Below are 14,943 nucleotides of genomic sequence, written 5' to 3'. Positions count from 1 at the left end.
GCCTGAATGTTCCACCAATTAAATCCATTTTCTGCTGTCACTGGTAATGGACTTTTCATTCCTTTGTGTGAGTTTCAGTCTGTCCTGACAGGACAAGTCTCTTTACGGAGCACTTAAACCAACATGGTCACTGATGCCGCAATTGCCTCCTTTTAATCATGATATGGTGAAAATCACATTGGGGCATTGACGTGTCCAATTTGTGGTCAATTGTCTTGTTTGAAGAGATCGTTGAGGCTATTTCAACAAACCGAAGAGCCTATTAGAATCACAGTTAGAGAGGAGTAATAGGAATGTTTAATTGAAGAAGACCGAGGTACTTCAACAAGTGTGTTGGCACCTTTTACCCTCCATGCAGCAATTCAGTGTTTCATTATCTCCGCACAGCAGGCGGCTTTAGCCCAAGTTACACATGAGACATTGCTTCCCTGGTAAGCATTATCCTTAAGAGTATATGTAGAAAGCGCCTGGGGCCAGATAGTGAATGTGACCAAAACACCAGTGATATCCCTCTCAGGGGGAACACACAGGGGGGAGATGGTGCAGTGTAAAATATGCACAGGCAATTCCAAAGAGTATGCATTATTGAGAGGAGTAAATGGGTCCAGGATGAACATGGCTCATTAATACTGAATGTGATTACTGTTTCTGGGAAAACAGCAGTCTGGGCAAGGGGAGAGATAATTGAAATGGTCAAATCAAAACTAAAGACTTCCTCGTTTACTCAGCACCAACTGTTACCGTCTAGTCAAGCTCGTGACTAAAGTTGATAACTAATGATGATGTTAATTGCGCGTCCGCAGAGCTATTTTAGCTTCCTCTCGACCCATGTTGTTCCGTGGCCTTGTGAGTTCAAGGGTTTGGAGAATAGAGTCATTCATTTTTTATCGGCTCTGCTTTTGAATCAACGATACTTCAATCGCCAACGGGATCAAGCCAAGAGAGAAAACGAGTGAGCGTTTTTTGAACTCCCATTAGAGAGCGGAGGAGTTGGCTGAGTGAAGGTCAAACACCACGGGGTGCCGACTGAGTGACTTCCACTGTTTGACACGCGGACTCAGTAAGTGTCACGGCAACGTCCCACTGCACAGACACCAGATTTGGCTTGACGTGAACCCAGATTATCTCGTTGCCCCCCTGAGGGGTTCCCACGCTGAACGAACAGATGCTTCCTCCTCTTCCTCTCCTCTCCTGCCGCCTCCCCTCTCTCGGTTACATATGCTCCAGGGTGATGGACGACAAAGAGGCTTGCTGCAGTTTACACCAGACATACCAGGCACCATTAGGAACCATTTTCTGCCCATTTGCCTGATAGCTGCTATCGCTTATAGAGGTGATTTGCTCTCTGTCTCGGCGCTGAGCGTCCCCAATGATGGATCTGCCATTGATTGCCAGTGCTGGGGATCACTAAGAGAGCAGTAGCAGCAACCGAGCAGATCTGCCAGTCAGCCCCAACTATCTATCAGCGGCTGGTGAAGGGGGGGACGGTTAAGCCTCTTTAAGGATCCCATTCACAGTGACTTACTAGTACTTATGCTAATCTTGTTATCGCTACAGGCTTCTGGTAATGGAGGATACAGGAGGCTGTTGGGAGGTTGTGGACCACATGGCTTTGCTCACTCATCTCAGAAACATCCAGTGGTCCCAAGCTATTATATTAATGTGTGCATGCCTGGGTATCACCGGGCCAGGCTCATCCTCACGTGGTTAAATCATTTCTACAGATGCACACGAGATACTGCATGGCTTTACGGCTGTCATGCCAGGATTATGAATCGACTGTGTAGGCCTAGTAATCTTGCTTATTTATTGGTCATAGTGATCTCATCTAAGTGTGCTTGTTAAGTTGAGATATCAAACCATGATGTCACATTTAACATGAATTTCACACTAATTGGCCACATGAAGCATACAAGCTCACGCACACACGGGGATATAGATAGAATAATGAGTGCGATGGCCCCTCAGTAATTGTTTGATCATTTGTCATCCACTGCTGCTGATGGGACAGTGGTGCTGCTGGGATATTGAGAATGTCAGGTAGCTCTTCATAAACAAGGCTTTAAAGGTCTTTTGATCTTACTGTGACTACGTTTGCGATGTAAAAAAAAACAACAACAACAACACACAGATCACACCCCCAGTGCAGCGTGCAGCGTTACAGTCAGTGATATGAAATGTAGATGCAATAGCTATACTCTTTTGAAGAGAGTGCGCACCTTTTAGTGACCGGGGTGGGGTGGAGCGGGGGAGCGGGGGGGGGCGGAGGAGAGGTTGGACGTGATGAGGATCCTGAAATGAAGCATTCATCAAATAAAGGTCGATTTGTGATAGACGTTTGGTGGTTGATGAGAGTGAGTGAGAGAGAGAGAGAGAGAGAGAGAGAGAGAGAGGGAGAGATACTGGTAGCCTATATATAACCTATAGAGAGAGTCAGACACGGAGAGAGAGAGAGAGAGAGAGAGAGAGAGAGAGAGAAGGAGACAAGGACACAGGTATATACAGGGTGAGAGAGAGACAGACAGACAGACAGAGATGTATATAATGTATTGTCCATACAGGGAGAGACGGAAATGGATACAGAGGGGGGCTGAGAGAGAGAGAGAGAGAGAGAGAGAGAGCGAGAGAGCGAGAGAGAGAGAGAGAGAGAGAGAGGCGGGGGGAAGAGAGGCAAGGAGATTGGTATATCAGGTATATACAGGGAGGGAGGAGGGAGAGAGGAGAGAGAGAGAGAGAGAGAGAGAGAGAAGCTGGTGTATATATAGAGACAGAGAGAAAGAGAGAGAGAGAGAAAGAGAGAGAGAGAGAGAGAGAGAGAGAGAGAGAGACGTAAACAGAAAGAGAGAAAGCCTATATTGGTCGGATAAAACCTGCCTCGACATTTAAAACATTCACAGACAGCTCTCAGATGTGTAATGAGTGTTTTACATGGGTTGAGAATCTGCTCTGCTGATGCTGACAGGGCGGAGTGTTGTGCTCTGCGTCTGCAGCGGCAGTCCTGGTATTCAGGGAGTATCTCAGCCTCTCTCTCTCTCTCTCTTTCTCTCTCTCTCTCTCTCTCTCTCTCTCTGTCTCTCTCTCTCTCTCTCTCTCTCACCCTCCTCTGTTACCTTGGCAACATATTTTCTGCATGGAAATAGCATCTCTATCTGTGCCCACCGCGAAAAAAAAAACGAAGCACTTGAAAAGATTTTAAACGCGTCTAGAACAGATTTAAGTTCAGAGATTTGACCTGCAGATGAAATTGAGCTGTGCAGAAACAATGCTGCGCACGTTACCATTCATTTGGCTGTGAGATAGAGAGAGCCATGGATGAGTTAAGCATAATAGTCATGGACAGACTTTGACTGTGTAACCAGCAGGGATGTATTGCAAGGTAAACCCACCTAAAATTAAATTTGCTCAACTCCTTATATACGGAATTAAGTTTACTCACCTTTTTGGGTTGACACAAATCTTTATGACCTAAATTCACAGTAGGCTATTGCCCTAAATCATAAAATAATGTCAAACTGGTGTAAGTTATAGGAAGACATGGTATTTTCAGGGGGGGAAATATAAATTACTGTCGAAAATAGGCTATAATAGGGTTGTGTTTATATTTTTATGTTGTTGTTTTTTTTTGCCTCTTGATCTCCCACTGGAGGAAATAATAATAATTTTATTTACCTATGACTATGAAAATCAGTTTACCGCAGGCGCCCATGAAGCGCCGACGAGAGAAGGATCCTGCAAGAATATTATCAAGAAATGTAAAATAAATAATAAACCACAGAGGGCTGATCAGGTCGATCTGTACGATTTCCTGATTTAGTCTACATTCACGGATGAAGGGTTTAGTGCCGCGGCAGCAGGCTGCCCTCGTGCCGGGCTGCTCGGTTTGGTTCAGTGTGATAAACCTTTGTTTGCTCTCCGCCAGAGAAAGAGAGGGAGAGAGAAAGGGACAGGGGGAAAACTGATGAAAGAAAATCCAGGCGTATAGAGATTGTGGCTGAGATCACACTCCGCTGCAAATAGCCTAAGACTCGGCCAAAGAAGCAGAGAGAGAGAGAGAGAGAGAGAGAGAGAGAGAGAGAGAGAGAGAGAGAGAGAGAGAGAGAGAGAGAGAGAGAGAGAGAGAGAGAGAGAGAGAGAGAGAGAGAGAGAGAGAGAATAACATCCAGGTTAAACACGTAGCACAGGATAAAAAACAAGTGCCTTGGCTCCTGGGAGGGAGAAGCCATAATGAAATAAGCATCTGAGAGAGAGAGCAGGTGTTGGAGGCTTGACAGACTTCAGCTGCATAACAAGTAGCGCATTTACTCTCCCCTGCCTTTGTCAATCAAAACAACCAATCGCATGAATAAATACCCCGTTAGAAAAAAAAAAAAAGAAAAGAAAAAAACAGGAGACCCCCAAGTGGAATCATGCCTGAATCGGGCTTTAAACACATCACGCACGCGCACAAGCACGCGGGGCACATGCAAATGCTCGCACGCACATATAGCCTACACGCACACGCACACACACATATACTCTTTCCCTTTCTAACTTGCTCTCTCACCCTCTCTCTTTCTCGCACGCACGCGCGCGCGCGCGCGCGCACGCACACACACACACACACACACACACACACACACACACAGACGGTGTGGGCTAAACCCCAGTCAGACTGTTGCGGTCTCAGGTAGAGGGAAGTGCATCGGGCTCTGAATTTCAAGCAGCGAGTCAGCGAGTGCATCTGAGTTCTTCGGTGTCTAAAAAGCCGATAAGACATCAGGAATGCACTTGAGCTGAATCAATGTATTTCTTCAGGAAAAAAAAAAAGAAAGCCACTCGGCTCCCTTTTGCTTTTCTTTAACACTCAGACTGAGACCTCAACAGACAGTGAGGAGGAGGAGAAACGCAGATAATGAACTCCTGCTGTTCTCATACAATATGAAGCTCTTCAAACGAGCAGGCTTGGTCACGGCCTTTTAGTCACAGCTGATCCCTTTTATTCTACAATCAAAGGGCGCAGACGGGTTCAGCACCGTGGACAGCGCTGTCACCCTGGTTAAAGTCTTTACCACTTACTGCCAATAGGTGGCAGTAAAAGCTGGTGTGGGCGGGAGTCGGGAGTCTGCAGCAGGATGACAAGGATCAGGCCCAAAGGCTTCCTGGCAGCAGCATCTTGGCAGGACGCTGAGGTAGACAGTGTGGTAATCCTGCTGCCTGAGCAGAACAGGCATGAACTTAAGTGTAAACTCCAATTTGCAAGTGGAGACGTGCAAAGGGAGGAAATCCCACCGAGCCACTGCAGCTTTTAGAACGTGTGCAAGCTAAATATGAATGAAGACACACATTTGGGGCTTTTAATTCCCTGAAAAAAATATACATATGCATGGGACGGCACATGGGATATTCCCTCACCATAGGAATTTAGACATAAGATTAGATTTAGACTTGATAACCACCAGCAGGCTGGAGGATTATACGCTTGGATAATTGCTGCAGTCTGGCCATTAGCACTAATATATGTACCAGAAAGCATTTGCGTCTAAAATGAATAGCAAACACTCGTCAATCAAAAAGATGCACTCAGTAAAAGCACTCGGCTATTTCAACAGGGTTGGAATGACCCATTTTATTGTGGGCAGTTGAGATACATGGGTGTAAATATCAACAAAGGAAGTTAATGGTTGACGTCTGTACATTACATTCTAACAAAGAAAGTGATGGTCTCGCAGTCAATTTAATGTACGTTTCAGATACTTTAACTGAGACAGGCTCTGAGTAAGTTTATATTACTCATTTATCCGTGTAAAGACAGTCCATAGAAAAGATAAAGCAACTCATGACTAAAAGTTTAATTGGTTAACACTTTAAATCACGCCTCTATCTATGTCTACATAATTTCAATACAGCCATACAATACAAGTATACAAGGTTATTTTGTGGTTAGAGAAAAATACAACCAAAGAAGGTATGGAAATGCAAACAAACAGATTTTTTTTAACTTCTCATACATGTGAAACGGGTCACACAAGGCCGAGGCCTTTCATATCATAGGTACAGATCTCATAACGCAGGAGAAAAATCACAATTTTAGTAAACATAGCCCAAGTTAAGTGTACAATATGCACACTTGGAGGAAAAGAAAAAATAAAAGCTATGCAGCAAAATTAATTTAAAGTAAATAAAAAAAGGACAGATTGCTGTTTCTCTCTTCGCTCTGTGGTAAAAATAGTCTCTGGTGTTTGTCCATTAGTTCCATCTTCTGGCAACTGAGCGCCACTGGAGAAAGAGAAGGACAGTGGCGGCAGGGGCGGGTGTTTGGGGAATAGTCACCATGTTCCTCAGCCAATACAACAGCAGAAGAAGGGGAGGGAGGAAAACTAGTTGAATTTCACTATTTTTCAAGTCTTTTATTCTCTGTTTTTTTTTTCTTTTTAAATCAAAAAGTCTCAAGCTTTTCATTCCGTCTTCAAACGAGGTTCCACGTGTGTTGCTAAGATGCGTTGTGTTTTTTTCTGGGTGTGTGTGGCTTGAGGCTGGTGGGTGGGTTCTCATTGGTTGTTTTTGGCTTTGGCGTGTGTGAGGATGTGGGACTTTAGGTTGGTTGACTGGGCGAACTTCTTATTGCAGCCGTCGAAAGGGCAGACGTAGGGCCGGTCTCCAGTGTGGATCCGCACGTGTGTGCGCAGGTTGAAGTCGAGAGAAAACCTTTTCCCGCAGCCCTCAAAGGTACACTGAAGAGGAAAGAGAAGAACAAGGGAATAATTACTCAAGTGGATGATGCAGCGTCTGAAAGTTCCTTTTTGGCTCACCTGACAAGGACTGATAAACAAAAAAAAATTCCCTACTATTTTTGCTACCAAAATATAATTCTTCATAGAAATCAGAAATCACTGTGTACAGAAGCAGGGACTGTGTGTTCATTTAAAATTTGCTCACTCACATAATGGATCATGTTTGCAATTCACCATGAAGTGCAAGATTCAAATTACAAGCAAAAGACTATTTAACCGAGGCATTCAAATGTTACCGTCTCAAAATGTTACCAGTCAGCGTGGCTGGTGACGCGTATTGATCTATCTGCCAAAGACAAATTATACTGGCATTTACCGCTTGCTGCTTGTTACTTTTGGACCCTGTAAGTGAGCAATTAGTTGTTCCATTCTCCTTAGCTTGAATTTTGACTGTGTATGGGTGTGCTTATTTGACAGACAGAGAACGATAGGCTTAAATACCTGAAATGTAAATGCAATGTAAATATAACTGTGTGTGGGTGCGGTGTGTGCAGATGCCAACCTGGAAGGGTTTCTCCCCCGTATGAACAAGTTGGTGACGTTTGAGTTTGGAGCTCTCCACAAAGGCCTTGCCGCACTCGGCGCAGACGTGCACGCGGGGCCCGTGGGTGTGGAGATGCTTCCTCATGGCTGAGTTATCCCTGAACATCTTTGTGCAGCCCTGGGGGGGAAAGACAGTGCAGCACGGGGTTAGCAAACAACACAAGTCTCATCAGGGGTTTTAACTCTTAAAACGGTGCTTAAAAGCAGTGTTTTTTCCCCTCTTGTACACAAATACAAATATAAAATGTGTTGTGTTTTGTATCCTTTGCTTTCATCAGGTTTCTAAATAATTCATCTACTAACTTTTCTTTGAATTAGGATCCTGAACAGGGGTGCAACTGCCTTGTTTTCTCCTTATCTATACACAATCCAATCCACTTGTGGTGATACCAACTACTCATAGAGCGAGGAAACCTCAGCACATTAGTCAAACATGTAAGGAAACCTCAGCACATTAGTCAAACATGTAGGGTTCAAATAGAGTTTGATTTTTCTTGTAAGTACACAGAAATCCATACACCCCAGAGCTTTCTCCATGTTGAAATAACCTTTCAAGAAATTCTCAATTTCACTGAAAATAACAAAGCAACAACATAAGACTACTAATCCCATAGAGAACCATTACATTCATGGTAACAGATGCTAGTCAAGTGGTGGGAAGGTTTCTCGGAGGGGCCGGGTCAGCACACTCACTTTATGAGGGCAAGCTATCGTCCTGGGAGCATCGTCCTCTTTGATTTTCCTGGGCTTCATCCTGTTTTAAAAAAACCGACATGGGTCGAGAGTTTAATAAACACAAAACAGACATGCGCACACACACACACACACAATCAAGGCCAACCCTTTAACACAGAGCTTTAACACAGTTCATCTCCTGGTCCAGTTTAGATGTTATATTTTTTACTGTTAATCAATAGCCAGCAGCCGGGCAAGGCTTTCTGTCAAGGTAACAGTTGCCTCACTTAAAATTTTATACCCCAGGTGGCGGTATATGTGTGTAGGTAGGTAGGTTTGTGGAGAAATGTTAAGAGTGCAAGTAATTAAGGCAAATAATAAAAACACACCATGAAAAATGTCATGTGGTTCTGTGGGACCTTGTGAACAAACTATGTTCTCTTAATAAAATGTAAGCCTGCTGTGTAGTAAACTGACCAGCACTTACAAGGCTGGGTTTGGACCAAAAGGCCCTAAACTGCGACTCCTTTAGAGTACAGAGAGCAATCTGATGACAGTCAACAACCTGTCTGACTGCACTGGACAGCTATGGATTCTGGTAAATGCAAAAAGACCCAAGACACTTTTGGACAGTAATGTTATGAGCATAATTTTTTATTGCTTTTCTCGATAAACACTTGCAAAAGAGTAGCAAAAGAGTGGTGACTGTGCAGGGTACCAGGGACAAACTGTTCTCCTAGTCTGGCACCAAATCTGACTAACAATTCATCGTGATTCAAGATACACTGCATGGTGTTATCTTGCTGCACAAATGACAGCCTTGTCCTGTGTGAAATATTCATTCTAGTACGTGTCAATTGTGTGTGTGTGCTTTTCTCAGGAAACGGGTGTGTTTGCTTAGGGATAACAGGCACAGTCAGACACACACACTCACCTGGCAAACTCGGCCAGCTGTTTGGGGTCTGACAGGTCGATGCCCGGGATGCCGCCAGGGGGCAGCTTCTTCCCCGTCATGTACTCCGAGTAGTCCGGAGGGGAGTTCTCCCCGATGATCTGCTCTTCTACCACTGACTCATGGTCAATGTCTTTATTGTCATCTAGAACACATTGTAGAGACTGAACCGATAACATACTGGCATTTCCCTAGCTACACGTCTAAGGAGGTCAAATATATCTGCAGCTGCCTCGGCCAGCAGGATACACTGAGTAATAAGTTATTACATAATGCATTACATTTTAATTATAATTTTAACACGAGATTTAGGTAACCATTACTACTGATAACCTAACATCTTTGCCAATATTCGTTAATCTGCTGCGGCTCATAAAGGCACACTAATGACCAGTGATTGTGGTTAATAAAATTACATTGGAAAGTGAAACCTGCAGCACCATCAACACTTTACACAGACGGTGATAGACGTTACGGGCTGTCTGGTTAACCTACTATCACCAGCAGCCATGGCTAAGAGCTAAACGATTTGCTGGCTAAATAACAACTAGCACAAATTTACATTCATAATAAACTTCCCGCACATCCCGCATTATTCTTCAAGTGCACGCCAGCTGCAGGTGACCGTATGTGCGCCACAGTTTGCGGCCTGCTGATATCCTAAACCCAGCAGTCTGCTCTCTCTCCCCGAAGCGCCGCCGCCATCTCTGCCTGCCCGAACTATCGCCATTTTTTCGGGCCGCCGCCATACTTACTAGTCTCGGGGAATATGGCGGCGCCCAGCAACACCTAAAACATGGCCTCCCTTCAAAACAAAAACATTTCAATCTGCCACAGCGCGTTTTTGCATCGAAAACTTGCATTATTTGCGCTTGCTTTGGCGGTGCGACGGACCACTCCAGGAACTAGTCTGGTGCAGGAGGACAACGCCCTGCAACAAGGCCTCATGCAACGGCTAACAACCAAGCATGAACAATGCGGGGTGTACGAGCTACCGGAGCTGACAGATAGAGCCAGGCTAGCGTTACTTACCCGACGCCCACATTGTAACAGAGAATTCCCCCTCCAGTGTCTTTATCTGCACCTGCTTCTGCTCCCATTTTCTACCGCTAGCCTCCGCACCGCTTAAATAGCTCTTTTTCCCAGCTTTCTTCCCACTGCCGCCGCCGCCGCCTCCTCGTTTCATCCGACCCACCGAGCTTTTCCCGGCAACAGTCACCAAAGTCTGCTCGATGTACTCGTCCTCCACTCCGGGAGCCGGCACGGGAATGAGGATCTGGTCCTCGAACCCGCCGTCCGTGTGCAGGTCCGAGTCGTCCCCGCCGACCACCTCCTCCCGGGTCTGGACCAGGATCACCTCCTGGTGGTGGTGGATCGAGTTGGGGTCGTCCGTGACCAGCGGTTGGAGCGCGATCATGGGCTGGTCGTCGTCGTCGTCTCCCCCGACCACCGTGGTCTCGATAGTTTCCACCGGTATCGTTTCCACCTCTATCTCGTGTAGCTCCACTATTTCGGCCGGCATCTCCGAGCCGTCCGCCTCAATGTACAACGTATCTCCGGATGCCATGTTGAATTCCGCCAGCTTGCCTCTCTCATTCACGCCGTGTTGTGCTCGGTTTTTTTTTTTTGGCCCCACAAACACACCCCCTGCTCCTGCCTCTGTCTGTTCTCCCTCTTCGATAACAACTCTCTTCACTCCGTCCCACGCCACTTCTCGTCGCCACTATGCTCTCATGTCGAAACATCGCGAGACTTCGGTGAACCTGGTAATAATAGGGGGTTCCCAAACTTTTCCCATGCCGGAGACCCCTACATAGATATGGGGTTAAGATAGTACCCCTATTCGGTAATATTTGTCTCAGGAACCTCCCTTTGAAGATATATATATATATATATTTTTAATAAGTATGATTTTGTACATAATTTATACTGTACGCAGGGAGGTAACAGACAAGAGAGTGAAACCTCTGATCAGAATATTCATTTTTTTTTTAGTCATTCTTGTATTCTGTTCTCTCACTGGGCTAACTTTTATTAAATGCAATAATACAAAATTGATCTATTTCTAAATAGTCCCCCTGGGGGTCTCCGGCCCCTACTTTGGCCCCTCCAGGAGTCTCCTATTATTATATATATATATTTCTACTTTCTGTCAGTGCATGAGGTACAAACCCCACCACCACCACACAATAAGCCCAACATCTTATTGCACCACAGATAAAAGCCTTATCATTGCAAAAACCATAACATGTTGAGTCACTGCATCTGCCACCCAGTCTAAAAAGAGTAGACTGAGTTAATCATCTGATTTTTATTATCAGTTCTGACCTGTCTGATCTCCAGGTGGCAGTATGGAGACAGACACATTCTGCCCCTGCTGCATTACAAATATGCATGACCAAAGCTGAGTCTGAAGGGGAATACCTCTCACTTTGCTCTGGTTTAGTAAGGATTTGCCGCTCCTCAGTATGAATCAACATTTGTCAACATGAACAACTCCCTCCCAAAGCCACACTCCAGAGAACTAGCACTAATCTAGTTTGTTCTGTGTTAAAAACCCATTTACATTCAATTTAACTGAATCAAGTATGAATCATCAATTCTAAAGCGAATCACATTTTCTCAAACATAATTTGTGGGCTATTATGTGAGCTAATCTAGCAATATGTGCCTTGTTTTCTCATTAGTTTCAGTTTTTTCCGCCTGCCATATGTCGCAGGTACATGGAAGGCTGTGGAAACATAAAATACCCAATAGCTTTTGATATTAATATCTGTAAGGACAAATGATAACCCATTTTAATCTTCCTGCTACCTACCTTCATGTTTCCACCAAGACCTTGAAACCAGTGGAGGGAGATAGATAGATAGATAGATAGATAGATAGATAGATAGATAGATAGATAGATAGATAGATAGATATGGCATACTAGAGTAAAAAAATAGCAGCATGTAACATTTTTGGGAAACCAAAGGTGCGTTCAAATCTAAGAGGCTGCCGCAAACTCATATATCACATTTTATAGTCAAGGGTTTTGTAACTGCAGCAGTTATATTGAATCTATGAATTTATAATATAATCAAATGACAAACTTAGGGGGAATTTAATAGCTGTAAATTATTATGACAACTATTTTTTTTTAGAATAGCAGTCATAACACACTGCAGGGGAAAAACGAAATATACTATACATTGCATTATTTGTATTGTTTATGTCTTGAATCTACTTAAATGTTTCTGGAGGGCAGGTGAGTATAACAGCATCCTGATATACTACAGCATCCTACACTGTATGTAACACTTGTATAACACAATAAGGGCATTAGCACAGAAACGGCTCAGATGTTTCACAGTTTTCTGTGTTGCAGCAGCTGTAACATATTGCACCCACTCAATAAGCCCAGGGCCTTATGTCGGGATGGAGAGGCATTTCAAAACAATCAAAACTGAAAGGAGAAATAACAGCCAGACATAACCGGCAGACTGGCATCAAAACAGCACACAAACAACCATGAAATAGACAAAATGAAAGAGACGGCCTCATTTATCCAAGACATTGTTCACAGTTTTATTTGAATTCATTTTAAACTTAGTGTGTATCTTTTTTTTTTTCGTTGTCAAACCAGGAAGCACTTTGTCATAAAAGGAAATAATAAAATGAACAATACTTCACCATATCCTTGCAGCCAATAAACATTTTATTAACAACATGATCACAAATACTCTGGTGTATTATTTTTTTTGTTCATAAGATTTGCAATATCCAAAGAACAATAGTTTATTCCACCTTCTGTTTCAGGTCTTTTTCAGTCATGATTCCACACACAGCTGTGTTGGCGAAAAAGGATAAAAAACTTTTTAAAAAATTTTCCAGGTCAGATGATGAGAAAGGAATTTGCATGTGCTTGTAATCGTATCTAAAACAAAACCAAATGAAAACGACCAATATAAAATACAAAAGGCTGACATAAAATGATGTGCAATAATGTTTATCACCATTATCATTACTATCATATTCTCATTATCATTTCCCCATTATTACCATTGTACTCACTAATCTACCACTACTCATAATATACATCATTACATTGACAATCATAAAAATGATAGTAATAATAATGAAAATGATAGCAATAATAACAAAATTTTAAAACAATCTTCTGAAAAAAAGCAGAACAAAAAAAAAACCATTTGAATTTTATCCATTTTCCTTTAGGCCGAGGACAGAGGAACAAACTGGGCGAACAGACAGACAGAGACTTTAAAGTAATCAGAGTAATCAGTGCGAGAGTGTGTGCCCCGTTCACGTCTTCCTCTCCAAACGAAAAAACCAAACCAAAATGTTAAAGAGACATTTCTGAAGTGCCGCAGCAACGTCGCCACATTGCTTCGACACCGCAGCAGAAACAGAAAGAGTAGATGTCACAGTTTGGGGCCTCCGTTCCTGACTCCTCTTCCTCCGGGCCGCAGCAGCTGCTGCAGGGGCGATGGTTCGAAAAGGTGGGGCGCGTCGGGGGAGTGGCTCTGAAAGATTATGTCGTGCTAATTCTACTGAGTTCATGTCTAATGGCTGCAGGCGAGAGAGAGAGAGAGAGAAAAAAAACATGGGGACAAAGTTAAGGTGATGATTCAACCTCTGGAGGGGATAGAAAGGACATATTGCATTCAATGGGCATGGAAATAAAACAAAATGTAAATAACATGGTGAGACTTACAAATGTGGCATGAAAACATACTGATGGTCACAATGTTAAAATTGTAGCAAGTAATAATGTAATAACTGGTCAAAATGTAATAAAACTTGAAAGAAATTGCTGAATAATGTAATAAAATCACATTACTTTAGTGCAATTATTACTTTATAATAGTAGTATATTTTCAACCAATCATGTAATAATAATATTGACTAATAATGTAATAACCCAAGTTATCACATTCTTACTATCTTTATGAACTATTACATTAAGTCAATATTATTGCATAATCACTTAAAATATGTTTCCCCTCTTTATGAAGTCAATTGCCAGTTAATGTAATAATCTGATTTTATTACATTATAAGTTGAAGGAGAGTAATTATACGCACATCACGTAGGTGCAAGGCTAGAAAACTGTGTCAATGAAAGAAGGAGTAACGCCTGCACACTTGCTCCATGCCACAAAAGTTTAATAGTGACAACGTTTCGATCCTACTTGGATCTTCGTCAGGTCAAAATGTTTGACCACACATGGAAACCACACCCATATTTATACATAATACACACCCATTGGCTGACAAGCTCTATGATGGCAGGTGTAGTTAACCATCCAAACCGCCCAGGGTGATAAACATCCAAAAATAATTAACAATTCAATAAAGTACATAGAAAACAGATAAAAAACAGAAAACAGATTACATTAATTTAAGATTTCTTCTTTTCCTCTAAATTAATACAATATTTTTGAACGTAGGTGATGTAGATTTTGATATATGGGATGTTGTATGTATCTGATATTATGCTTATGCTTATATATAAGATATACATGTATGTTTGATATTTTTGAAGTATGGCTTTTGTACTACTGTTTTGTACTATTGTTCTATGTACTTTATTGAACTGATAATTACTTTTGGAGGTTTATCACCCTGGGCAGTTTGGATGGTTAACCACACCTGCCATCATAGAGCTTGTCAGCCTATGGGTGTGTATGATGTATAAACATGGGTGTGGTTTCCACTTTTCAAACATTTTGACCTGACGAAGATCCAAGTAGGATCCAAACATTGTCACTATTAAATTTTTGTGGCATGGAGCAAGTGTGGAGGTGTTACTCCTTTGATTTTATTACATTATCTCAGAATTTATTCCATTAACAAGTTGAATGTTTCTAATTTATAGTAATTTTTAATGCTGTAATAAAATATATATGTTACAGTCTTTATAATGTAACTGCCGGTTAATGTAATAATCTGAAAACTGAAGACTGATTACATAATTTGGGAATTCATTAGGCTTACATTAACA

At 42.7% G+C, this 14,943-nt stretch overlaps 2 protein-coding genes across 3 annotated transcripts in view; both read right to left on the bottom strand.

Annotated features, from left to right (window-relative positions):
• Window positions 1–5,581: 5,581 nt before the first annotated feature.
• Window positions 5,582–10,625, bottom strand: LOC139662302 (transcriptional repressor protein YY1-like). Of its 2 annotated transcripts, none has more exons than XM_071540955.1 (5): window positions 9,973–10,625; window positions 8,923–9,085; window positions 8,007–8,067; window positions 7,273–7,431; window positions 5,582–6,710 (listed from the first exon to the last, which is right to left on the bottom strand). In XM_071540955.1, the coding sequence occupies exons 1-5, from the start codon at window positions 10,505–10,507 to the stop codon at window positions 6,528–6,530; spliced, it is 1,101 nt and encodes a 366-aa protein (XP_071397056.1). In that variant the 5' UTR covers window positions 10,508–10,625; the 3' UTR covers window positions 5,582–6,527. The 2 variants fall into 2 exon arrangements, with proteins under 2 accessions (XP_071397056.1, XP_071397055.1); XM_071540954.1 differs by having other exon boundaries at window positions 8,923–9,073.
• A 2,672-nt stretch (window positions 10,626–13,297) lies between these two features.
• Window positions 13,298–14,943, bottom strand: part of LOC139662305 (ena/VASP-like protein) — a gene marked incomplete at its 5' end in the record, with an annotated part of 8,021 nt that continues 6,375 nt past the window's right edge. The window contains one exon of the mRNA XM_071540961.1: window positions 13,298–13,509. Coding sequence (XP_071397062.1) covers window positions 13,472–13,509 — 38 coding nt within the window. The remainder of the gene's footprint in view (window positions 13,510–14,943) is intronic.

The sequence above is a fragment of the Centroberyx affinis genome, unplaced genomic scaffold (genome assembly GCF_046629955.1).
Source record: "Centroberyx affinis isolate AG114_WGS23_722 - 3 ecotype Tasmania unplaced genomic scaffold, CSIRO-AGI_Caff_v1 ptg003754l_1, whole genome shotgun sequence".
Lineage (NCBI taxonomy): Eukaryota > Metazoa > Chordata > Actinopteri > Beryciformes > Berycidae > Centroberyx > Centroberyx affinis.
The sequence above is the reverse complement of the archived record's forward strand: the minus strand, read 5'-3'. Positions and strand labels throughout refer to the sequence as shown.

Excerpts from the sequence above, each read along its gene's own strand:
- LOC139662302 (XM_071540955.1), bottom strand. The coding sequence starts at position 10,507 with ATGGCATCCGGAGATACGTTGTACATTGAGGCGGACGGCTCGGAGATG. Across the intron at positions 7,432-8,006 it reads CGATAGCTTGCCCTCATAAA|GGCTGCACAAAGATGTTCAG; the intron begins GTGAGTGTGCTG and ends TTTCCCCCCCAG. Across the intron at positions 6,711-7,272 it reads CGGGGGAGAAACCCTTCCAG|TGTACCTTTGAGGGCTGCGG; the intron begins GTTGGCATCTGC and ends TTTCCTCTTCAG.